The sequence below is a fragment of the Nerophis lumbriciformis genome, linkage group LG22, assembly GCF_033978685.3.
Source record: "Nerophis lumbriciformis linkage group LG22, RoL_Nlum_v2.1, whole genome shotgun sequence".
Lineage (NCBI taxonomy): Eukaryota > Metazoa > Chordata > Actinopteri > Syngnathiformes > Syngnathidae > Nerophis > Nerophis lumbriciformis.
The window spans coordinates 37,154,205-37,180,996 of NC_084569.2; the positions used below are offsets into that span (position 1 = coordinate 37,154,205).

At 41.5% G+C, this 26,792-nt stretch overlaps 1 protein-coding gene across 5 annotated transcripts in view; it reads right to left on the minus strand.

Annotated features, from left to right (window-relative positions):
• The window catches only part of LOC133615305 (junction plakoglobin-like), a 327,845-nt gene that overhangs the window by 145,582 nt on the left and 155,471 nt on the right, over window positions 1-26,792 (minus strand). For 3 of the 5 annotated variants that reach the window (XM_061973808.2, XM_061973810.2, XM_061973806.2), the window contains exon 2: window positions 2,874-2,928. In XM_061973808.2, the coding sequence (XP_061829792.1) occupies window positions 2,874-2,889 (16 nt within the window). In that variant the 5' untranslated portion in view covers window positions 2,890-2,928. Of the gene's footprint in view, window positions 1-2,873; window positions 2,929-3,997; window positions 4,089-26,792 lie in introns of those variants that run through there. The other 2 variants (XM_061973809.2, XM_061973807.2) reach the window with 1 other exon arrangement.

The window sequence follows — 26,792 nt, forward strand, 5'->3', positions numbered from 1 at the left end:
AGTGTAGCTGTTTTTTTTCTTGGACAAGGATTGATCTTTAACCCTGAATCTTGAAGGTTCAGTGGCGAGCTGACCCAAAGAAAAAGATGACGGACAGTGCCGGATCGTTGTGTGGGCAGCAACGGCACATTTGACCACAATTGTACGCCACACTCTAACTAAGACTACTCTTGTAGTCTGCAGACATAAGTCACCCAACCCTTTTACGCTCATTATGTTTAAAGAGCTCCGTTTAAGTTTTATTTCCGTATGTTGTATTCAAATTGCACGTTTGTGTTGTGAGGCGATAAAGTTGCTGCTGTTTAACTTCCCACAACCCTCTTCACATGAGTCATTCAGCTGAATAAATGGTATCCAGCTCTGGGAACTTAGTATGATTGGAGGTGCCATTGGCTTTGTGGCTATTAAGTAACGATAAAAACGCTCCACAAAGTGATTTAAAAATGGTGATAACTAAGGTAAACAATCTCTATTCGATCTCACTTTAAAATGGTGTGGAATGCTCTCGACTTTACGTATTTGTGTTTAAAAAGGAAATAAGAAACATATGTTTATACCGTATTTCTCGGACTATAAGTCGCAGTTTTTTTCATAGTTTGGCCGGGGGTGCGACTTATACTCAGGAGCGACTTATGTGTGAAATTATTAACACATTAGCGTAAAATATCAAATAAAATTATAAACCCCGTTTCCATATGAGTTGGGAAATTGTGTTAGATGTAAATATAAACGGAATACAATGATTTGCAAATCCTTTTCAACCCATATTCAGTTGAATGCACTACAAAAACAACATATTTGATGTTCAAACTCATAAACTTAATTTTTTTTTTTGCAAATAATAATTAACTTAGAATTTCATGGCTGCAACACGTGCCAAAGTAGGGCATGTTCACCACTGTGTTACATGGCCTTTCTTTTTAACAACACTCAGTAAACGTTTGCGAACTGAGGAGACACATTTTTGAAGCTTCTCAGGTGGAATTATTTCCCATTCTTGCTTGATGTACATCTTAAGTTGTTCAACAGTCCGGGGGTCTCCGTTGTGCTATTTTAGGCTTCATAATGCGCCACACATTTTCAATGGGAGACAGGTCTGGACTACAGGCAGGCCAGTCTAGTACCCGCACTCTTTTACTATGAAGCCACGTTGATATAACACGTGGTTTGGCATTGTCTTGCTGAAATAAGCAGGGGCGTCCATGGTAACGTTGCTTGGATGGCAACATATGTTGCTCCAAAACCTGTATGTACCTTTCAGCATTAATGGTGCCTTCACAGATGTGTAAGTTACCCATGTCTTGGGCACTAATACACCCCCATACCATCACAGATGCTGCCTTTTCAACTTTGCGCCTATAACAATCCGGATGGTTCTTTTCCTCTTTGGTCCGGAGGACACGACGTCCACAGTTTCCAAAAACAATTTGAAATGTGGACTCGTCAGACTACAGAACACTTTTCCACTTTATATCAGTCCATCTTAGATGAGCTCAGGCCCAGCGAAGCCGACGGCGTTTCTGGGTGTTGTTGATAAACGGTTTTCGCCTTGCATAGGAGAGTTTTAACTTGCACTTACAGATGTAGCGACCAACTGTAGTTACTGACAGTGGGTTTCTGAAGTGTTCCTGAGCCCATGTGGTGATATCCTTTACACACTGATGTCACTTGTTGATGTAGTACAGCCTGAGGGATCGAAGGTCACGGGCTTAGCTGCTTACGTGCAGTGATTTCTCCAGATTCTCTGAACCCTTTGATGATATTACGGACCGTAGATGGTGAAATCCCTAAATTCCTTGCAATAGCTGGTTGAGAAAGGTTTTTCTTAAACTGTTCAACAATTTGCTCACGCATTTGTTGACAAAGTGGTGACCCTCGCCCAATCCTTGTTTGTGAATGACTGAGCATTTCATGGAATCTACTTTTATACCCAATCATGGCACCCACCTGTTCCCAATTTGCCTGCACACCTGTGGGATGTTCCAAATAAGTGTTTGATGAGCATTCCTCAACTTTATCAGTATTTATTGCCACCTTTCCCAACTTCTTTGTCACATGTTGCTGGCATCAAATTCTAAAGTTAATGATTATTTGCAAAAAAAAAAACCGTTTATCAGTTTGAACATCAAATATGTTGTCTTTGTAGCATATTCAACTGAATATGGGTTGAAAATGATTTGCAAATCATTGTATTCCGTTTATATTTACATCTAACACAATTTCCCAACTCATATGGAAACAGGGTTTGTAGCTTTAAGCTGGCAACATTAGAGCCAACCATCATTCTGTATAATTGTATTGATTTGTTTCCAGTTTATTCCAAACTTGTATTATTAATTTAACATCATTCCGACATGCATGTGCACTTCATCTGTATATTCGTATACTTTCTTTTGTCCGCTTAGTTTTACAGTGACTTCACTGTAGAGAATATCAATAAAACAATCTCAAGTTATTATTTTCATATCTCTAAAAGGACATTTTGGCATTCTCTCCATGAACTTCAAGCACACCTGTGAAGTGAGAACCATTCCAAGAGTGTGCAAAAAAAGTAATCAGAGCAAAGGGTGGCTATTTTGAAGAAACTAGAATATAAAACATGTTTTCAGTACATAACTCCACATGTGTTCATTCATAGTTTTGATGCCTTCAGTGACAATCTACAATGTAAATAGTCATGAAAATAAAGAAAACCTTGCATTGAATGAGAAGGTGCGTCCAAACTTTTGGCCTATACTGTATGTATAACATTTGTTAAGCCTTTTTTAAAGAAAATACATGCATCATTGCCAGTTAAATTAATCATGATGTCATATTGGCCACGCCCCCACCACCACATGTATATTGGCATATATTTATTGGCGTACACTTACTTTGCATGGACATCATCTTCAAACACTGACACTTCTCCTTTCACAAACGTCTGACCTGCAAGGAAATACACAAATGATGAGCAAACATGATCGTATTAAAATATAATCACATTCTATAGAGCACAGGTGTCAAACTCAAGGCCCCGTCATTCTAAGTGGCACACCAGACAATATCTCACGGCACACGCGGCACAGTGGTTGAAAAACTCTGCTATAGAGGATCAATATGTTACATAAATGCTCATATAAAATACCCAACATTTCTTCAATATCATCAACACATTCATGTTGGCAGTAACATTTGACCGGTAACAATTTAGTACATAGTTCATGCCACATTAAAATGAGGGCTGTCTTCAATAATAGTCAACGATTTGACTCGGAGGAGTCCGATTTGACTAACCTCGCAGTCGAATCGTCGAATACATACCACCACGGAAAAAACCTGGCTTTCCAAGAACCACCATAACGACCAACATTAAAATGTAGGCCTGAATATTCATTAAAAACAAGGCTGAGGTTTTATCGAAGAAGCATATTGTTAGAATAATCATATATATATATTATCACACAACTTTAGGATGCTTAAAGTCCGTTGCTATAGTTATTAGCAATTGTGCTCAAGTTAGACTTTTGTATCTGCGCAAGGACGAAAGTTCTTGTCTGAGGGGTGGCCTCAGCCGCAGATGTTATCTTTAGTTTTAGCCCGCTAACAGCCAAGGACTTCAAGGACCTCAACGCAGATGAGACGACAGCACGCAGACGAAGCGGAGACAAGGCGAAATCACAAGGCCCCCAGCACATTCCGTCACGGATTGTGCGTACTGGACCTGCTTTGCATGATATATGTAACCACTCCTTTTAGAGGCGGCCTCAGTGATGTTGACTGTGGAACTCCTGAATAAATAAAGGCACGCGGGAGCTGAACCTTAGAGCGTAGGGCGAGACTGTGACTAAGTGTGCAGCTCCATGCTTTCTCCTCATGAGCTAAATTGAACTTTGCTTCTTGTCTGATTAATAGATGTCATCAGTGTTTGAACCTGACACATATTATTTAATATTTTTAGTAACTGTAACATGACACACAGTTTGAACAGTAACACTGTGTTTAAATATTTACATACGTGATTATTTGGCCTGCGATGAGGTGGCGATTCGTCCAGGGTGTACCCCGCCTACCGCCCGAATGCAGCTGTGATAGGCTCCAGCACCCCCCCCCCCCCCCCCTCCCCGCGACCCCAAAAGGGACAAGCAGTAGAAAATGGATGGATGGATGATTCTTTGGCGTACCACTCGATCAGGGGTCCGCAACCCAAAATGTTGAAAGACCTATATTGGACCAGAAATACAAAAAGTAATCTGTCTGGAGCCGCAAAAAATTAAAAGTCTTATATAAGTGTTATAATGTAGGCAAAACATGACTCCCGGGCGCGGCAACCGCTGCTGCTTACTGCTCCCCTCACTTCCCAGGGGGTGAACAAGGGGATGGGTCAAATGCAGAGGACACATTTCACCACACTTACTGTGTGTGTGTGACAATCATTGGTACTTTAACTTCTACTTAACTTTATTTAAGTGTCTATATTAGCCTACTATCAATATGGCTTTAAAAGTCTTATACAAGTGGTATAATGAAGACAACACATGATGTAAGTGTCTATATCAGCTATATTAGCCTACTATCAAAATGACTATATGTCGCAGGCTGATGCAAATCTTCCTTGACAGAAATGTTGAAATGTAATATTTATTCTACTCATTTTTACAACATTGGAAAACATTAGTAAACCTTCTCAGAGGGTGAGATAACTCCTGGAAATGACTGTCTTAGAATGGCCAAAGGTATAAATGTGTGTGTCCAAGTTAAAAGGAAACGACAGGCTGTCTTCTTCTAATGGATTTATTACAATCTTTGCAAGCTGGGTAACGTTTGCTGTGGTCTGGAACAACATGGCACACAAACTACTATGAGAAATGCAGCCAATATTACACGAGACATGCAAATATAAATTGAACACACAGAGGACATGTCAGGACTTGGACTTTGGCTTGGTTTGTTCTCCCGTGGTGCAAATGAACTGGACTGGTCAAGGCTTAAAGGTGGGTACATGATTTATTTAAACTATCAAAAAAGGAATAAACGAAAAGCGCGCACAGGGGCGGAGGTACAAAACTAGACTTTAAACACAAAACTTGCACATTGGCAGAAACTATGAACAATTAAACAAAACACTAACTGTGGCTTAACAAACAAAAACTTACTTGGCATGGAACCGGCATGAAAAAAAGAGTAGCAAAGGTCATCAGGGTGTGGAGAGTGTGCAGGAGCATAAATGCGGGGATGTCGTCAGGACGAACAACAGAAAATGAATGAACTTAAATACTATGGACATGATTAGTGAAAGCAGGTGCGTGACTCAAAACGTGAAACAGGTGCGTGACGTGACAGGTGAAAACTAATGGTTGCTATGGTGACAAGAGTGCACAATGAGTCCAAACGTGGAACAGGTGCGTGACGTGACAGGTGAAACTAATGGTTGCTATGGTGACAAAACAAAACAAAAGTGCACAAAAAGTCCAAAATTTAAACCGAACATTACTAAAACAAAACATGATCACACAGACATGACAGGACATAAGTAAAATATATTAAATGAGCTCAAATATACCTACAAACAAGGCATAATGATGCAATATGTGCATACAGCGAGCCTAAATAGCATGTTAGCATCGATTAGCTTGCAGTCATGGGAAATTATGCAACTTCACCTAATTGGTCCAAAAAATATTGTTTGCAAATCAATAACTATAATCTGCAAATTATGTTCCGTTGCTTAGTGTCTGTGCTGTGTAGAACTCGGCAGGGTAACCACGTAATACTCCACGTCAGTAGGTGGCAGCAGGTAGTTCATTGCTTTGCAAAAGTCGGGATGTGTCGGGTGAGACGAGGATGGTTTGTCCTGATCCCAATATGCAGACCACAGCGGGAGGCAGCGTGCAGGTAAAAAAGGTATGTAATGCTTAAACCAAAAATGAACAAAAGGGAAAGGGAAATGCAAAACGAAAGTAAAACTGAACTGGCTACAAAGTAAACCGAAACAGAATGCTGGACGACAGCAAAAACTTACGGCGTCCACAAAGTACATCCGTACATGACATGACAATCAACAATGTCCACACCAAGAAGGATAGCAACAACGTAAATAGCCTTGCTTGCTAACACAAAGCAGGTGCGGGGAATAGCGCTCAAAGGAAGTGTGGAGAATGCATAGATGTTTAAGAGTAGTCATGTTTAAAACAGCTAGTGTTTTTCCATTTGTACTCTTTCTTTTGTCCGCAAGTAAACTGTGTGTGTTACCTTGAAGGCTTGCACTGTAGGAGATGGAATACTCCCTTTTGTCTTATCTGTAGTAGAACAATGAGGCCGTGTTGCTTTCCGGACCGGTGGGGGCTTTCTTCATGTGCAAGAAGTTGGCTCTTCCGTTTGAGTGTCAGCATCTTTTGGCAGACTCAGGGGAAGGGTCTTCCAGAACAAAGACCTTAAGCTACATACCAAGGTAGCGGTCTATTTAGCTGTGGTCATGACGACCCTCCTCTACAGCTGTGAAGCGTGGACCCTGTACAGCCGCCACCTCAGGATGCTGGAGGCCTTCTACATCAGGTGCTTACAATGCATCCTGGGGATATCCTGGAAGGACAGAGTGCCCCACACTGAAATACTCTGCAAGACCAACTGCACCAGTGTGGAGGCTACAGTCACCCAGCACCAACTTTGCTGGCCAGGCCACGTTATCAGGATGCCAGAAGAACGCTTACCACGCAAGGTGCTTTATGGTCAGCTTCATCTTGGTCACCGCTTGGCAGGAGGCCCAAAAAAACGTTATAAAGATCAAATGAAGACTGTCATGAAGAAATGCGGCCTGAACCCGACCCAGCTGGAGGACACTGCAGCCCAACGTTCCACCTGGCGGCAGCTCCTCCAACAAGGAGTTCATAAGCTTGAGGAGGACCGAAGTGGTCAACGAGCCAGGAAGCGTCAAAGAAGGCATGAAGCCATTGCCACACCTGCACCCCCAGTCAGTGCCTTCACCTGCTCTGTTTGCGGCAGATCATGTGGATCACGGATTGGACTATTCAGTCACATGAGGACTAACAAAACATAGAGATGGATTGTCGTCATCGGATACGATGGGCAACCTTAAGCAAGTAAGTAAGCAGATCAACTAGAGTAGCCGATATGAATGTATTGGTTAAGCTGATCTCCGGAAATGTTCAGTAAAATTTGATAATATTCCTATTCTGTCTTGGTGATCCTTCTTACTCAGCATATATGTCATCGAAAGAACTTGGGATTGACCAGTAACTTTGATTCCCTGGGAGGAAGAGCTGGTCGACGCAACAGAAGACATGAAACTGCGACAGGAAAACACCAACAAAACAGGTAGGGGCCACCAAAATAACAGCGCAAGACAAGAAACAGGAAAACACCAACAAACTCAAAATAAGGCACCTGGTGGAGTTTCATTTTTTAACGTTTTCTGCTGGTGGTGTGCCTCCGGATTTTTTTTATTTTAAAAAATGTGCCTTGCCTAAAAAAAAAAAGGTTGAAAAACACTAGTTTACTGTATTAACCTGCCTTAGGACAACGGATGAAAATGAGCTATTGCGCTAAATCCGGCATATTTACATTGTTGCTCTATGTTGTACGAATATGCATTGTCCTAATTCAAAGAAATAAATAAATATACGAGTGGTAAATGTATTTTCAGTGTAATTTCCTCCTCGTGGTTCCTGACTCAAACTCCATAGCGACGTACAGAGAGGCTTCCAGAGAACACTTTCAGAGAGGTTCTCCATTATTCTTCGTACATCACAGTCCTAGACTAATTAAGACTGAACAGATGGCAGAGGTAAAATGTCATGCAAGTTCTGCTACTAATTGCTTGTTGGAGCATTTCCCTCAATGGTGATAAATCTCCATCTCCATCAGTACCGTGAGTCCACCATGACCATGACGGGGGTTTACTCCCGTCAGAGACTAGAACACGACTGGGGGCCCTGAAAAACTGATATTCCTATGCATATGTTCTGCTTTCTAGTTTTCTGTTCAATACAGCATATGTAGGATATAAACATAAATATTTTTGATTGATGATTTCACCCATCCCCATGTTCACCCCCCTGGGAGGTGAGGGGAGCAGTGAGCAGCAGCGGTGGCCGCGCTCAAGAATCATTTGGTGATTTAACCCCCAATTCCAACCCTTGAAGCTGAGTGCCAAGCAGGGAGGTAATGGCTCCCATTTTTGGGGGGGGATCTGCATAAGTCCTGAAAATTTGCGCGAGTATACCTTTGTAGTACGTGCCGACACCGTAGTCCAGGCCTGGGCAATTATTTTGACTCGGGGGCCACATTTAGAGAAAAAAAAATGTGTCTGGGGGCCGGTATATCTATTTTTAGGGACACTAACACAAAACTTCACAATAATGTCTGATTGAATGCTAAAAACGTTATGACAGACCGCCTTAAAAAACGTAATGGAATTTTTAATTTGTCTATGAACGATAAAACATTGAATATTTACAAAATATGAACGTCACACACCCTTTCGATCGACATATTTTACAATCAAGTGAAACGCAACAAAAATGCAACAAACAGTGAAATATGAACGCTAAGGGTACAAAATAAACCCACCTACAATCTGATATATCGGATACATCACTAAGATTTAGAACTTTGTTGTGAAAAGCTCCTTCCGCGTCTGTGGAAACGCTTCCCGCCCACACTGCTTGGTGCCTCGTCTGAGCTGCTGTGACGTAGATTACCATAGTAACTAATTAGATGACCATAGTAACTAATTAGATTACCTTAGTAACTGGTATATCATCCATAAGCGCAGATTCCAACCATTGAAATACTTTGTATAGTTCAAGACTTACGGTCGTTAGAAAACATGACTGCACATCATAATGGCAGCTACACTTTCCATCTTAAAGATCTAAAAAAATTATTTGGGAATGTCCGGCGGGCCAGACTGAAAAGCTTAACGGGCCGCATGTGGCCCCCGGGCCTTAACCTGCCATAGTCGATAAGCTTCTTCTTTTTCTCTCTCCTTGTTATGGGACATTCATCCTCCTGAAGTACCGTATTTTCCGCACTATTAGCCGCACCTAAAAACCACAAATTTACTCAAAAGCTGACAGTGCGGCTTATAACCCGGTGCGCTTTATATATGGATTAATATTAAGATTCATTTTCATAAAGTTTCGGTCTCGCAACTACGGTAAACAGCCGCCATCTTTTTTCCCCGTAGAAGAGGAAGTGCTTCTTCTTCTACGCAAGCAACCGCCAAGGTAAGCACCCGCCCCCATAGAACAGGAAGCGCTTCTTCTTCTACTGTAAGCAACCACCCGCTCGCGTAGAAGAAGAAAAAGCGCGCGGATATTACGTTTCATTTCCTTTGTGTGTTTACATCTGTAAAGACCACAAAATGGCTCCTACTAAGCGACACGCGTATAACGCAACAACGCTAGCAAGCGAACTTCACCTGGATGATTTTAAAGGTGGTGCTTCTTGGTGTTTCCGGTTCATGAAAAGACGCAATCTCTCCATCCGCACACGGACTACTATTTCACAGCTACTGCCTAAAGACTTTCAAGAAAAGCTGGCTACTTTCCGTGCATATTGTAAAAACAAGATAGCTGAAAAAAAAGATCCGGCCAGAGAACATTATCAACATGGACGAGGTTCCACTGACTTTTGATATTCCTGTGAACCGCACTGTGGATACAATGGGAGCACGTATGGTGAATATTCGCACCACAGGGAATGAGAAGTCATCCTTCACATCCTTCACTGTGGTTCTAGCTTGCCAAGCTAATGGCCAGAAACTTCCACCCATGGTGATATTCAAAAGGAAGACCTTGCCAAAAGAGACCTTTCCAGCCGGCGTCATCATAAAAGCTAACTCGAAGGGATGGATGGATGAAGAAAAGATGAGCGAGTGGTTAAGGTAAGTTTACGCGAAGAGGCCGGGTGGCTTTTTTCACGCAGCTCCGTCCATGTTGATATACGACTCCATGCGCGCCCACATCACGCTGGTTTTTAATATATTATTAAAGTTTGACTGACCTATTTGACTGTTTTTTTGACATTCCTTTAGCGCAGTTAGATGCGGCTTACAACACGGGGCGGCTTATAGGTGGACAAAGTTTTGAAATATGCCGTTCATTGAAGGCGCGGCTTATAACCCAGGGCGCCTTATGGTGCGGAAAATACGGTAGTGTAAAGTTCTTACTTATATCCATCAGTAAACTCGCCATGAAAGCACTAAAACATACCGGTGTAGTGAGTTTACATTACTCACCCAAGGAACTTTAGTTATTAGAGAGTTCCGGTCGGACGGTTATTCACGGGACACGTTTCCGGGGGTGGTTGTTTCCGGATGAGGAGATGCTGCTCCGTTATTGATTGAAGTAAAGTCTGAATGTCATTAAAACAGTTAGCTCCATCTTTTGACACTTCTTCCACTCCCGTCCTTGCACGCTACACCGCTACCGCAAAGACGACGGGGAGAAGACGCTGTCGAAGGTGAGCCACGTAAATAAGACCGCCCACAAAACGGCGCATCCGGAAGCGACTGTCAGCAAGCGGCTTGAAGATGATGTGTAAAACATCATCTATGCAACATTTTGACCAAAGAACCACCATTACATGTTATGTAGACCACAAGGAAGTGTTTTCTATTTAGAAACAAATATAATAATATGACTCCTTTAATCCGGTGTGCCTAATACATAAAAAAAGATAAAAAATAGACCATTCATCGGCATACTTGCCAACCCTCCCAATTTTTCCGGGAGACTCCCGAATTTCAGTGCCCCTCCCGAAAATCTCCCGGGGCAACCATACTCCCGAATTTCCCCGATTTTCACCCGAACAACAATATTAAGGGCGTGCTGTGATGGCACTGCCTTTAGCGTACTCTACAACCTTTAATTGCGTCCGCTTTTTCACTATACAAATAGCGTGCCGGCCCAGTCACATGGGCTTCTGCATACACGCGAAAGGGACTGCAAGACATACTCGATCAACAGCCATACAGGTCACACTGAGGGTGGCCGTATAGACAACTTTAACACTGTTACAAATATAATAATAATAATAATAATAACTGGGATTTATATAGCGCTTTTCTAAGTACCCAAAGTCGCTTTACATGTAGAACCCATCATTCATTCACACCTGGTGGTGGTAAGCTACTTTCATAGCCACAGTTGCCCTGGGGTAGACTGACGGAAGCGTGGCTGCAATTTGCGCCAACGGCCCCTCCGACCACCACCTATCATTCATCATTCAATTCACCGGTGTGAGTGGCACCGGGGGCAAAGGGTGAAGTGTCCCGCCCAAGGACACAACGGCAGCGATTTTTTTTTTTTTTTTTTGCGAACCTGCAACCCTCAGGTTTCTGGCACGGTTGCTCTACCCACTACGCCATGCCGCCCCACTGTGAACCCACACCAAACCAGAATGACAAACACATTTCAGGAGAACATCCGCACTGTAACGCAACATAAACACAACAGAACAAATACCCAGAACCCCTTGAGGCACTAACTCTTCCGGGCTACAATATACACCCCCGCTACCACCAAACACCGCCCCCCCCCAATCTCCCGAATTCAAAGGTCTCAAGGTTGGCAAGTATGTTCATCGGCAGTGCGCCTTATAATCCGGTGCGCCCTATGGTCCGGAAAATACGGTGCATTACACAGATTGGTTTTAGCGAGTTTAAAAAAAAAAAAAATTGCGGTAAATGTTCGGACACCCCTGGCGTTCATGAAAACATGTGTCTCAATTGCTCTGTTTATTGCTATTCTGAATGTTGCTGGGTCGGGTTTGGTTTTGGAATTGGATTGAATTATTATGGTATTGGTATCCCTAGGGAGGTGTTTAGGGCACGTCCGACCGGTAGGAGGCCACGGGGAAGACCCAGGACACGTTGGGAAGACTACGTCTCCTGGCTGGCCTGGGAACGCCTCGGGATCCCCCGGGAAGAGCTGGACGAAGTGGCTGGGGAGAGGGAAGTCTGGGCTTCCCTGCTTAGGCTGCTGCCCCCGCGACCCGACCTCGGATAAGCGGAAGAAGATGGATGGATGGATGGATAATATGGTATTGTTGTGTATTGTTTTGTTTGATTGATCAATAAATTCTTTTAAAAAAAATATTTAAATAATAAAAAATAAAAAATTAATAAATGTTAAGTGAAAAAAATAAAAAAAATAAAAATAAAATAAAATAAAATAAAAAATAAAACATGTGGTAACATTTGTCGTTAGGCATAAAAAGTAGGGATGTCCGATAGTGGCTTTTTGCCGATATCCGATATTGTCCAACTCTTTAATTACCGATACCGATATCAACCGATATATACAATCGTGGAATTAACACATTATTATGCCTAATTTGGACAACCAGGTATGGTGAAGATAAGGTACTTTTAAAAATGTTTTATAAAATAAGATAAATAAATTAAAAACATTTTCTTGAATAAAAAAGAAAGTAAAACAATATAATAACAGTTACATAGAAACTAGTAATTAATGAAAATGAGTAAAATTAAGTGTTAAAGGTTAGTACTATTAGTGGAGCAGCAGCACGCACAATCATGTGTGCTTACGGACTGTATCCCTTGCAGACTGTATTGATATATATTGATATATAATGTAGGAACCACAATATTAATAACAGAAAGAAACAACCCTTTTGTGTGAATGAGGGAGCATACCTGCCAACTTTTGAAATCAGAAAAACCTAGTAGCCAGGGTCCAGGGGCCACAGGCCTCGGTAGGTCCAGGACAAAGTCCTGGTGGGGAGTTCAGATCGCCCCCCGACGCAAAATGATTATTAGCATTCAGACAGGTTAAAATGTTGCTAAACCATCACTTTTCTATCAGTCTATCATATATGTTGAAACTTTCAACAACTTGAAAGAATAAGATTTTTGAGAGTATTTGGTTCAAATTAGACAATATAAATAAGACATGTCATTATTGATATTGCAGACATTATTGTAACAAGAAACTTCAGGTCGAAATTTTGGTTTATGAAAGAAATATAAAGAAATATAAATATAAAACTTCATGACGACATTTTTCAAATTAATAAAGAGTAATAGAATAGTATGATAGTTATATGTTACTTGTTTTGAACATGTTATCGTTATCACAAATAAAAAGATATACTGTACACATAAATTATTTATGATTTGATTTATTGTTTATGTAATAAAAGATTTACTTAAAATTTTATGTTTTGTGAGTTTTTTTATGCTACGAACTGTACTTACCGGCGATGTAAACCGAAGGAGACATTTCCGTGATGAAAGCTGCAACACCCTTTTTAGATCCCATCATCACTGCAGCATTATCGGCAGCAAAGCAAACCAAATTCTGCCAAGGAATTTCGTTTGAGTCTATTTCTTCCGCGAGTATTTTGTAGAAGTTTTCGCCCGTGGAAGCCGTATTGCATTCCCTCGCTAATTCCTCCGTGTCCGATCGAAAAATCTTGTCTGCACAAGGTGCAATTCGCGTAGTTTTCACCCTTTTTGGAACGGATAATTATTCCCGGATAGGCTTTTGAATATTCTTCACGGAATTACTGCAGTTTTCTTTTCGGTTTAAGACTCGTTTGCGATTTTTCTCCGGCTGATTCCATGATCTTTCGCTCGTTTGGAAACAACGGCAACTGGTGCCTCGTGCTTGGCAGCGGTGCTATAAATAGCCTCGCGCATGGCATTCGGAATGGCTCGATAGGAAGTTACGGGAAGCAGTGTCGATTGTCATTGTTGTTACGCGATTTCGTGAATAAAACTTAAAAAAAAAAAAAAAAAAAATTATTAATGAAAAACCGGATTTTTTATCACTGCAACCGTAACCCGGAATAGGTTGATGAAAACCGTACTAATTACGGGAAAACCGGAGTAGTTGGCAGGTATGAGGGAGGTTTGTTGGGTTGGTGCACTAATTTTAAGTGTATCTTTTGTTTTTTATGTTGATTTAATTAAAAAAATTAAAATAAAAGAAAAAAAAAAAGATAAAAACCGATACAGATCATTTCCGATTTTCCATTTTAATGCATTTATCGGCCGATAATATCGGCAGGCCGATATTATCGGACATCCCTAATAAAAAGAATACATTCAATATTTTAAGACTCATCCGTCATAATTTATCAATATTTGTTTGAGCAAGTCCGACCATATAAACTAAAATATTGTCACCTCCACAGAGCATGAAATGTGACAGTAGTTGGGGGAAATAAGCCACACATAAGACAAAGAGATATTATTGCCGCCGCCTGTATTGTATTTTACATTTTCAACATGTCACCTCTCCAAATAATCCGCGCTGACACATTCAGGTTACTGTTTCATCTTTCTGCACAGCACATCTGCTGTGTGTTAGCAACTCGTGCTGCACGTCAAGATATTGCTTATGGCATTATTTGTCTCAGTTTATCTCGATATCTAACACTATGCAAGTACGTTTATCTGGTGGAGAACAGATCTTTCACGTCCTAATGTGTATATGGGGCATTCTACCTGATTAGTCCAAAGCATGTCCTGGGCATAACGTTAAAGTGCATCCGGCAGTGGAGGCTCCTCTATGGGGGTCTTGGGGCACTAGGAGGTTAACCCCTTTACTACTGTTACCCCAGGTGGCCCTTGGCAAAGGCCCATACTTGCCAACCCTCCCGGATTTTCCGGGAGACTCCCGAAATTCAGCGCCTCACCCGAAAACCTCCCGGGACAAATATTCTCCCGAAAATCTCCCGATTTTCAGGTGGAGCTGGAAGCCACGCCCCCTCCAGCTCCATGCGACCTGAGTAAGCCTTTTTTCACTACAGGAGGACAACAGGGTGACAAGAACTAAATCATCCAGACTAGAGATAAATTGTATTATTATGTTTATCTTACCTAAAAATAAACATATTTATTAATTAAAAAAAACAAAAAACTAAATACATTTTTACTATATTTTGCTAAAAACATCAAAATTAATTGTATTTTTATTTGTATTTTTTCTGACTCCTTATTACATCCAGCCTTAGAATTATACATTAAAATAAACATATTTGAAATAATTAATTTTAAATTATTATAATAATTCATTTAAAATGACCATATTTATTTATTAAAATAATTGCTTGTTTATCAACAATTTTAGCATTTTATTCATTACATTTTGAAGCTCTCAGAAGCCAAGTTATGTTATATTCATGTTATATTTATGCAAGTTTGAAGTATCAATTATCTAAACACAGTTTTGTTTGCATATTTTCAGGATATATATATATACATATATATATATATATATATACATATATATATATATATATATACATATATATATATACATATATACATATACAGGTAAAAGCCAGTAAATTAGAATATTTTGAAAAACTTGATTTATTTCAGTAATTGCATTCAAAAGGTGTAACTTGTACATTATATTTATTCATTGCACACAGACTGATGCATTCAAATGTTTATTTCATTTAATTTTGATGATTTGAAGTGGCAACAAATGAAAATCCAAAATTCCGTGTGTCACAAAATTAGAATATTACTTAAGGCTAATACAAAAAAGGGATTTTTAGAAATGTTGGCCAACTGAAAAGTATGAAAATGAAAAATATGAGCATGTACAATACTCAATACTTGGTTGGAGCTCCTTTTGCCTCAATTACTGCGTTAATGCGGCGCGGCATGGAGTCGATGAGTTTCTGGCACTGCTCAGGTGTTATGAGAGCCCAGGTTGCTCTGATAGTGGCCTTCAACTCTTCTGCGTTTTTGGGTCTGGCATTCTGCATCTTCCTTTTCACAATACCCCACAGATTTTCTATGGGGCTAAGGTCAGGGGAGTTGGCGGGCCAATTTAGAACAGAAATACCATGGTCCGTAAACCAGGCACGGGTAGATTTTGCGCTGTGTGCAGGCGCCAAGTCCTGTTGGAACTTGAAATCTCCATCTCCATAGAGCAGGTCAGCAGCAGGAAGCATGAAGTGCTCTAAAACTTGCTGGTAGACGGCTGCGTTGACCCTGGATCTCAGGAAACAGAGTGGACCGACACCAGCAGATGACATGGCACCCCAAACCATCACCCAACCATGCAAATTTTGCATTTCCTTTGGAAATCGAGGCCCCAGAGTCTGGAGGAAGACAGGAGAGGCACAGGATCCACGTTGCCTGAAGTCTAGTGTAAAGTTTCCACCATCAGTGATGGTTTGGGGTGCCATGTCATCTGCTGGTGTCGGTCCACTCTGTTTCCTGAGATCCAGGGTCAACGCAGCCGTCTACCAGCAAGTTTTAGAGCACTTCATGCTTCCTGCTGCTGACCTGCTCTATGGAGATGGAGATTTCAAGTTCCAACAGGACTTGGCGCCTGCACACAGCGCAAAATCTACCCGTGCCTGGTTTACGGACCATGGTATTTCTGTTCTAAATTGGCCCGCCAACTCCCCTGACCTTAGCCCCATAGAAAATCTGTGGGGTATTGTGAAAAGGAAGATGCAGAATGCCAGACCCAAAAACGCAGAAGAGTTGAAGGCCACTATCAGAGCAACCTGGGCTCTCATAACACCTGAGCAGTGCCAGAAACTCATCGACTCCATGCCACGCCGCATTAACGCAGTAATTGAGGCAAAAGGAGCTCCAACCAAGTATTGAGTATTGTACATGCTCATATTTTTCATTTTCATACTTTTCAGTTGGCCAACATTTCTAAAAATCCCTTTTTTGTATTAGCCTTAAGTAATATTCTAATTTTGTGACACACGGAATTTTGGATTTTCATTTGTTGCCACTTCAAATCATCAAAATTAAATGAAATAAACATTTGAATGCATCAGTCTGTGTGCAATGAATAAATATAATGTACAAGTTACACCTTTTGAATGCAATTACTGAAATAAATCAAGTTTTTCAAAATATTCTAATTTACTGGCTTTTACCTGTATATATATATATATATATATATATATATATATATATATATATATGTATGAAATACTTGACTTGGTGAATTCTAGCTGCCAATATACTCCTCCCCTCTTAACCACGCCCCCAACCACACCCCCCTCACCCCCCGAACCCCCCCCCCCCCCACCTCCCGAAATCGGAGGTCTCAAGGTTGGCAAGTATGCAAAGGCCTAGTACCTGACTGCCCCCTAGCCAGGGATACGGTGAAAACCTCAACGGCAGATTTAAGAACTGCGATGGCGGAAGAAGGCTGCAGCAGAAAAGGGTCCCCAGTCTGCATCAAAAACCGACATCAGTGTGTAAAGGATATCACCACGTGGGCTCAGGAACACTTCAGAAAACCACTGTCAGTAACTACAGTTTGTTGCTACATCTGTAAGTGCAAGTTAAAACTCTACTACGCAAAGCCAAAGCCATTTATCAACAACACCCAGCAAACGCTTCGCTGAGCCCGAGCTAGTCTAAGATGGACTGATGCAAAGTGGAAAAGTGTTCTGGCGTGTCCACATTTCAAATTGTTTTTGGAAACTACAGATGTCGTGTCCTCGGGAACAAAGAGGAAAAGAACCATCCGGACTGTTCTAGGCGCAAAGTTGAAAAGCTAGCATCTGTGATGGTATGGGGGTGTATTAGTGCCCGAGACATGGGTAACTTACACATCTGTGAAGGCACCATTAATGCTGGAAGGTACATACAGGTTTTGGAGCAACTTATGTTGCCATCCAAGCAACGTTATCATGGACGCCCCTGCTTATTTCAGCAAGACAATGCCAAGCTATGTGTTACAACAGCGTGGCTTCATAGTAAAAGAGTGCGGGTACTAGACTGGCCTGCCTGTAGTCCAGACCTGTCTCTCATTGAAAATGTGTGGCACAATATGAAGCTTAAAATAGGACAACGGAGACCCCCGGACTGTTGAACAACTTAAGCTGTACATCAAGAAAGAATGGGAAAGAATTCCACCTGAAAAGCTTCAAAAATTGGTCTCCTCAGTTCCCAAATGTTTACTGAGTGTTGTTAAAAGGAAAGGCCATGTAACACAGTGGTAAAAATGCCAACCATTACCAAACATTCTGAAAATACAAAATTAAAGCTCACTGTTCTTTTCCTGGAAATGTTTTATTCAGATATTGTAGAATATATTAGGGGGAAAAGTTTTGGGAATAAAATATGTCAAAATTCCCAACCTCACTTTAAACCAGAACCGTAGAATGTCCCATATAGCGTCTATCACGTCCAAGAGTGACCCCAGTCTACAGAGCCTACTTTAAATAAAACCAGTCATATCAGCGGAAAAACTTTAAAAGTGTTTTATCTTCAAGAATTGGAAGGTAAAATACATTCAGATAGCAAAGACACTTTCATGGTTCCTAATAAAAGAAAAAGTGGCGATGATAAAACCGCTGTCAGTTTCAGGTCACGATAGGTACCTTCATCACCCTGCCAGCCTGTTTAATTTTCCATCAAGAGACTTGCTTCAAGATGAAAGGTTTTCAACATTTGACTGTGATCATTTCTTTATGTGTGACACAGCTGGAATATCAAAGGCTCCGGGTGTCAGTCTGGTATATTTGCATTTGGCTTGAGATGGAGTCAGAAATAAGGCTAGTTCTGCAACAATCAAATAGCCATGTACCTGACACACAGGCAGTGTTGGGTTAGTTACTGAAAACCAGTAACTAGTTACAGTTACTAGTTACTTTATTTCAAAAGTAACTGAGTTACTAACTCAGTTACTTACACCAAAAAGTAATGCGTTACTGTGAAAAGTAACTATTTAGTTACTTATTTTTTTCTCCTTTTTTTTAAGGCTCCCATTAATGTCCTTTTAGCCTTCGTTTCAGTACTGTTATTGCACTGGAGAATAATACAATGTGTTGATCAACTTGACATGCATTTGCATCACTGAACTCTGCTAAGCAATGTGCTCTACATACAACACACAAAGACAAAGATATGTTTCAAAGGGCCAATTTATTTCAGGCCACAACAAATTGACAAAACTATTTGAAATAGCTGCAACATAACATACATAAGTAACAAACCGCATAATAACAACATAGCTGTAAAGCTGGCTTCACCCAAGGAAGGCACACATGACATACACAAAGTCTAATCAGGCATTTTTTTTCTCTCAAGGAATTGTGAAATAAAATCATGTATTCAGGAGATCAACACTGTAGTGAAGCCCAGAAGACTCTACACATTTCCCCAGTTTTAGTTTAGAGAAAATGAAAGATTGGCCTGGCCCACTAGCATCCCTCTTTATGTTTGTGAACTTTATAGTCTTTACATTTAGAGTGATGTGATAATCAAACACTCTAGAAGTCTAGAATGAAATAGTATATAAGAGAATTGACAGTGTGTACCTTCAATGATGAGCAGAGGCAGAGTTTGGAGTGTTTTCTTTAGCTCGCTTTCCATGTTTATGTACTCACTGTCCAGGTACTTGGAACATGTTTTCTGTGCCATTTGTTGTTTGATGCCGGTATCATGCTATTTAGCTGCCAGAAAACGGGTGACTCCACTGTAGAAATAGCCTGCATGTCTTCTAGCACATACGCTGCAATGGCTCTATCAATGTTGTCCTGGCTAGCAGTCCCTCCGTTAAAATCCTTAGGTGGAGGTGAAGTGGCATCGGAGTCTGTGTCTCTCTTTACTAGCTTCGTCAAAGCATGTTGCTTATGTGGCGTGGCGAAGTTGGGAGAGTGGCCGTGCCAGCAATCTGAGGGTTACTGGTTCAATCCCCACCTTCTACCATCCTAGTCACGTCCGTTGTGTCCTTGAGCAAGACACTTCACCCTTGCTCCTGATGGGTCCTGGTTAGTGCCTTGCATGGCAGCTCCCGCCATCAGTATGTGAATGTGTGTGTGAATGGGTGAATGTGGAAATAGTGTCAAAGCGCTTTGAGTTCCTGAAAAAGGTAGAAAAGCTATACAAGTATAACCCATTTACATTTATGTAGCTGTTTCAGCAGATTTGAATTGCTGTTTTGGGCAGTATTCCCGGGTGCGGTCACTGTTGCTACTCACTGCTCCCCTCACCTCCCAGGGGGTGATCAAGGGTGATGGGTCAAATGCAGAGAATAATTTCACCACACCTAGTGTGTGTGTGACAATCATTGTCACTTTAACTTTAAGTAGATGGGATCTTTGATCCAAGACACAACTTACATTTAACTAAAATGTTATTTTCTTTGTGCTCGACAAAAGAAAAGTAGTGACAATGTCTCCATGTAACTCGACTTCTGGCTTCGCCATGATGTCTTTTTAGTTGTTATGAGAGTAGCGTGTGTGTGTGTGTGTGTGTGTGTGTGTGTGTGTGGCCCTTTAAGATATGACAGCATGTGAGGTGAGTGACGTCAGTGAGTGAGTGGGCGAGAGAGGCGAGGGAGCGCAACAGTGGATGCGTGCAGGTGCTCTAGCTTGGTGGATGGCTGTGTGCAAGACACCAATAAAGTCACAAAATTGCAACAAACCGCCGGCCTCGTCATTCACCCTCGAGTCCGGAGCTGTAAAGACCCACTGCCGGGTAAAGTGAAGGGTGTTAGCCCCGAAGTACATAGGCCCTGGAGGAACGTCTCCCCTGCGCTCCGCTCCTCGGTCGAGGAAAGCACGCCTTTTCTTTTCCTTGTGAGACAGAAGGACGACACTTCTTCTGTTTCTAGCCGATACTACATTAAAAAATAACGTAAAATAACGCAGTAACGCATCATGTAGTAACGGTAACTGAGTTACTGGATATAAAAAAATAACGCGTTAGATTACTAGTTACCGCCGAAACTAACGGCGTTACAGTAACGCGTTACTTAGTAACGCGTTAGTCCCAACACTGCACACAGGTGATTAGAACTGACCAAGAGGAGGTTCTATGACAGATGGTAGGATGAGGTGAGATGGTTGAGTACCGTATTTTCCGCACTATAAGGCGCACCTAAAAACCACAATTTTTCTCAAAAGCTGACAGTGCGCCTAATAACCCGGTGCGCTTTATTACGATTCATTTTCATAAAGTTTCGGTCTCGCAACTTCGGTAAACAGCCGCCATCTTTTTTCCCGGTAGAACAGGAAGCGCTTCTTCTTCTACGCAAGCAACCGCCAAGGAAAGCACCCGCCCCCATAGAACAGGAAGCGCTTCACCCGCCCCCATAGAACAGGAAGCGCTTCACCCGCCCCCGGAAAAAGAAGAAAAAACGCGCGGATATCACCGTACGTTTCATTTCCTGTTTACATCTGTAAAGACCACAAAATGGCTCCTACTAAACGATCCGGTTCATAAAAAGACGCAATCTCTCCATCCGCACACGGATTACTACCGTATTTCACAGCAACTGAACCGCACTGTGGAACGGGAGCACGTACGGTGAATATTCGCTCCACAGGGAATGAGAAGTCATCCTTCACTGTGGTTCTAGCTTGCCATGCTAACTTCCACTCATGGTGATATTCAAAAGGAAGACCTTGCCAAAAGAGACCTTTCCAGCCGGCGTCATCATAAAAGCTAACTCGAAGGGATGGATGGATGAAGAAAAGATGAGCGAGTGGTTAAGGGAAGTTTACGCGAAGAGGCCGGGTGGCTTTTTTCACACAGCTCCGAAGGCGAACACACCTTCACTAAGACGGGCAGACAGCCTCGGACGACATACGCCAACATCTGCCAGTGGATCGTAAATGCTTGGGCAGATATTTCGGTCACAACTGTGGTCCGAGCTTTCCGGAAGGCAGGATTCACAGAACAACAGCGACACTGACTCCCGATGACTTCTACGAGACGGAACCGGCCATTTTGGATCCCACGCTAGCGCAACTTTTCAATTCGGACACCGAAGACGAAGAATTCGAAGGATTTACGAATGAAGAATAACTTCAGAAGGTGAGCGCTATGTTTATTTTGTGTGTTGTGACATTAACGTTCGAGCAACATTACCGGTATGTTGCTATTGCTCTACACCATTTTGAATTTTACTATGTTTGTGATTGCACATTTGTACATTTTGGGACAGAGTTGTTAGAACGCTGGTTTTCAATATATTATTAAAGTTTGACTGAACTATCTGACTGTTTTTTTGACATTCACTTTAGCGCAGCGTTTTTTTGACATTCACTTTAGCGCAGCGTAGGCGCGGCTTTTAGTCCGGGGCGGCTTATTGGTGGACAAAATTATGAAATATGTAATTCATAGAAGGTGCGGCTAATAATCCGGTGCGCCTTATAGTGCGGAAAATACGGTAAGACAAAATATGCAACACGAGAAAATAAAGTGGATAAAGTTTGGTAAGAGCAAAAACATGAGATTAGTGGTGTCTTAAAAGAGTCGCATTCATTGGACAGCTCAGTACCCGAGGCCCTACTGCATATTGTTGAGGAAGAACAGACTGGAGAGGCAGCTGATGGTGACCTTCTATCGCTCGGCTGTCGAGAGCCTGCTGACGTACTGCATAACAGTGTGGTACGCCAGCTGCAGACAAAAAGGCGATCCAGAGGGTCATAAAGTCTGCAGAAAAAATAATCGGCTGCCCCCTCCCCTCCCTGAAGGATTTACACAACTCCCGTTGCCTCAACAGAGCAAAAAGGACAGCACACACCCTGGCTTCCACCTGGTCGACCTGCTACCATCGGGCAGGCGCTACAGGTGCATCAAAACTAGGGCTGCAGCTAACGATTATTTTTCTATCGATTAATCTATAGATTATTTTTTTCCGATTAATCGGTTAATCTATAGATTATTTTTTCGATTAATCTATAGATTATTTTTCCTTTTACCGATTTTTTTTTAAATTTAAAATGAAGAGGAAAAAATAAATGTAGGCCAGTTTTTTCAAAAGGCATGGCTTTTATTTACAAAAAAAAAAGTATGGCCACTAGTCAGTCAACATTGACAACAACATGACAAAATATTCTGTAACAATGTAAACATTTAAAACTTTCAACATTTAACAAAATTAAAAGTAGCTTATTTGCTTTTTAATGTGCAAATATAAAAGTAAACATCCAGTGCAAATCTTAATATTCTGGAATAGTATAAGCATTTCAAAAGTAAAAGTATTGCTTATTTTGCTTTAAAATGTGCAAAAATAAAGATAAACATCCAATACAAAAAAGTGCAAAACGGAAATATTCTGTAACAAGTGTAAACATTTCAACAAAAGTAAAAGTATTGCTTATTTGCTAAAATGTGCAAAAATAAAGCTAAACATCCAATACAAAAAAGTGTACAGTGTAAACATTTCAACAAAAGTAAAAGTATTGCTTATTTTGCTTAATAACACAACAATGATAGTATGATTAAAGTGAAAGTTAATTGTTCGTTTGTACATAGTATATGTAACTGTTAATGTTGTAAAAGGTATTTGCACAACTAATTAACGTTAGCGTTTGTGACACGTCTTGTGCCGTGGGGTTCTTTCAGGACCGACAGACTGAACGCCAGACGGCTTTGCCAGGTTTACAATCTTTTAATTTTACACAAAGTCTTTTCTCTTCCAACTGCGCGGATCGCGCACCTGGGCACGATTGCGGCGTCGCTCCCGGCGCGCCCCGCCTCGCCGCTCGCTCGCCGCCCCCGCCTCTCCACAGCGTTAAAGAGGAGCGCGTCTTTGTAAACACTGAACAGGCACGCCAAACGCGCCTCTCAGAGCGAAACGGTGCTTTAGTTTATGAATTTACAACGCAGATACAAATGACACATTCATGTTTTTGTGTAATAATGACAACGTATACGCACGCGGACGATTGACTTGTTGATGGTGATGGCAAGAACGCTGTCGGGGGTTTTCTTTTCAAATGTTTGTTCATAGCCGTTGTGCTGCTATGATAGGCCATTTCCGCTCGACACAGTGTGCATACAACAACATTATTAGGCCGTTTATTGAAATACGCCCACACTTTTGACGACTTTTGGCGTGCTTTTTCCCCTCGCTCGCATCGTCTGCTTTGCGCTCCGCCATGACAGTAAAGTAGTGTGACGTAAATATGCGACGCGCCGACGCACAAAAACGGCGTCGACGTATTTACGTAACCGATGACGTCGACTATGTCGACGCGTCGTTTCAGCCTTAATCAAAACCAAAACAAACAGGCTCAGAGACAGCTTCTTTCCCAGAGCTGTCACCATCTTGAACTTTAACTTATAATAATAATAATTCACCCCTATACAATATCCTACCCTAATACCCTACTGTGCAATATTACCCTTCGAGTGCAATACGTCCGACACTGATTGTTATTTATTACACCGGTACTCTTGTCTTATTCTGTATATTGTACAGTATTTTGTATTTCTACAGTGTTATGTATATTGTACAGGATTGCTTATTATTTTTATTGGATAGTAGTCTTGTTTATTTCAATTCTTAGTTTTTTTCTTTATTACCTTTTGTGTAATTTATTTTTCTACCCCATATTTGTTCCCACTACCACACATTAAGTTGGAGTCCTTAATCTCGTTATATGCAAATATATTGACAATAAAGTCCATTCTATTCTATTCTATTCTATTCTTCTATGTGGCGGGCCGGGCGTTTCCCACCTAGGCATTCAGTGATGTCCGACTTCAATGATTACCTCTCAAAATACCATCATTAATGTCACCACATGACCATTGCTGGAGAAATACTACACAGGAACACATTTACGCACTACTGTGCATTGAACCACCTCAACAGTGTACAAAACGGGTTATTTTCTGGCGCATTTAAAAATCAATAAACCTGCATCAACAATCAAAACATATCTTGTGTGGTACTGTCAAAATTAAAATTGCAAAAAAAAAAAACATTAAACGTGAAAAAATAAAGAAATACAATATTTGAACTTACAATTTGTCTCACAAGATGTGGTTTCTCTTTAAATATCCTTCTTGAAAATGGCCTTGCAAATGTATATCTGCCACCTAATCGACGTTTTGTTCTCCTTCTCAACACTTCCCGCTTCCTGCTAAATTGAAACTTGTGATCGGATACTCACTTTTGGAATGACAAGTGAGTATCCAATCACAGTCTCGTTAACATCAGGCTACCTAGATATGATACTGTCAACTACTCGTGATCTGATTGGCTATCGCGGCTGTCTATCAACTGCATGTGTTCTCATATTCATCCGCTAACGGTCCCGGTGAGTATCCAATCACAGGTCGCGTAAATGTCACGTTCGACATGAAGCCATCTAGAACAGTGTTTTTCAACCTTTTTTGAGCCAAGGCACATTTTTTTGCGTTGAAAAAAATCCACCAGCAGAAATCGTTAAAAAACGAAACTCAGTTGACAGTAAAAAAGTCGTTGTCGCAATTGTTGGATTTGACTTTAAAGCATAACCAAGCATGCATCACTATAGCTCTTGTCTCAAAGTAGGTGTACTGTCACCACCTGTCACATCACACCCTGACTTATTTGGACTTCTTTGCTGTTTTCCTGTGTGTAGTGTTTTACTTCTTGTCTTGCGCTCCTATTTTGGTGGCTTTTTCTCTTTTTTTGGTATTTTCCTGTAGCAGTTTCATGTCTTCCTTTGAGCGATATTTCCCGCATCTACTTTGTTTTAGCAATCGAGAATATTTCAGTTGTTTTTATCCTTCTTTGTGGGGACATTGTTGATCGTCATGTCATGTTCGGATGTACATGGTGGACGCCGTCTTTGCTCCACAGTACCGTATTTTCCGCACCATAAGCCGCCCTGGGCTATAAGCTGCGCCTTCAATGAACGGCATATTTCAAAACTTTGTCCACCTATAAGCCGCCCCGTGTTATAAGCCGCATCTAACTGCGCTAAAGGAATGTCAAAAAAACAGTCAGATAGGTCAGTCAAACTTTAATAATATATTAAAAACCAGCGTGATGTGGGCGCGCATGGAGTCGTATATCAACATGGACGGAGCTGCGTGAAAAAAGCCACCCGGCCTCTTCGCGTAAACTTACCTTAACCACTCGCTCATCTTTTCTTCATCCATCCATCCCTTCGAGTTAGCTTTTATGATGACGCCGGCTGGAAAGGTCTCTTTTGGCAAGGTCTTCCTTTTGAATATCACCATGGGTGGAAGTTTCTGGCCATTAGCATGGCAAGCTAGAACCACAGTGAAGGATGACTTCTCATTCCCTGTGGTGCGAATATTCACCGTACGTGCTCCCGTTGTATCCACAGTGCGGTTCACAGGAATATCAAAAGTCAGTGGAACCTCGTCCATGTTGATAATGTTCTCTGGCCGGATCTTTTTTTCAGCTATCTTGTTTTTACAATATGCACGGAAAGTAGCCAGCTTTTCTTGAAAGTCTTTAGGCAGTTGCTGTGAAATAGTAGTCCGTGTGCGGATGGAGAGATTGCGTCTTTTCATGAACCGGAAACCTGTCGCTTAGTAGGAGTCATTTTGTGGTCTTTACAGATGTAAACACACAAAGGAAATGAAACGTAATATCCGCGCGCTTCTTCTTCTTCTTCTACGCGGGCGGGTGGTTGCTTACAGTAGAAGAAGAAGTGCTTCCTGTTCTATGGGGGCGGGTGCTTACCTTGGCGGTCGCTTCCTCTTCTACGGGGAAAAAAGATGGCGGCTGTTTACCGTAGTTGCGAGACCGAAACTTTATGAAAATGAATCTTAATATTAATCCATATATAAAGCGCACCGGGTTATAAGCCGCACTGTCAGCTTTTGAGTAAATTTGTGGTTTTTAGGTGCGGCTAATAGTGCGGAAAATACGGTAAGTCTTTGCTGTCGTCCAGCATTCTGTTTTTGTTTACTTTGTAGCCAGTTCAGTTTTAGTTTCGTTTTGCATAGCCATTGCCTTTTCCTTTCGTTCATTATTGGTTTAAGCCTTACATACCTTTTTACCTGCCCTCTGCCTCCCGCTGTGGTCTGCGTATTGGGATCACCACAAACCATCCTCGTCTCA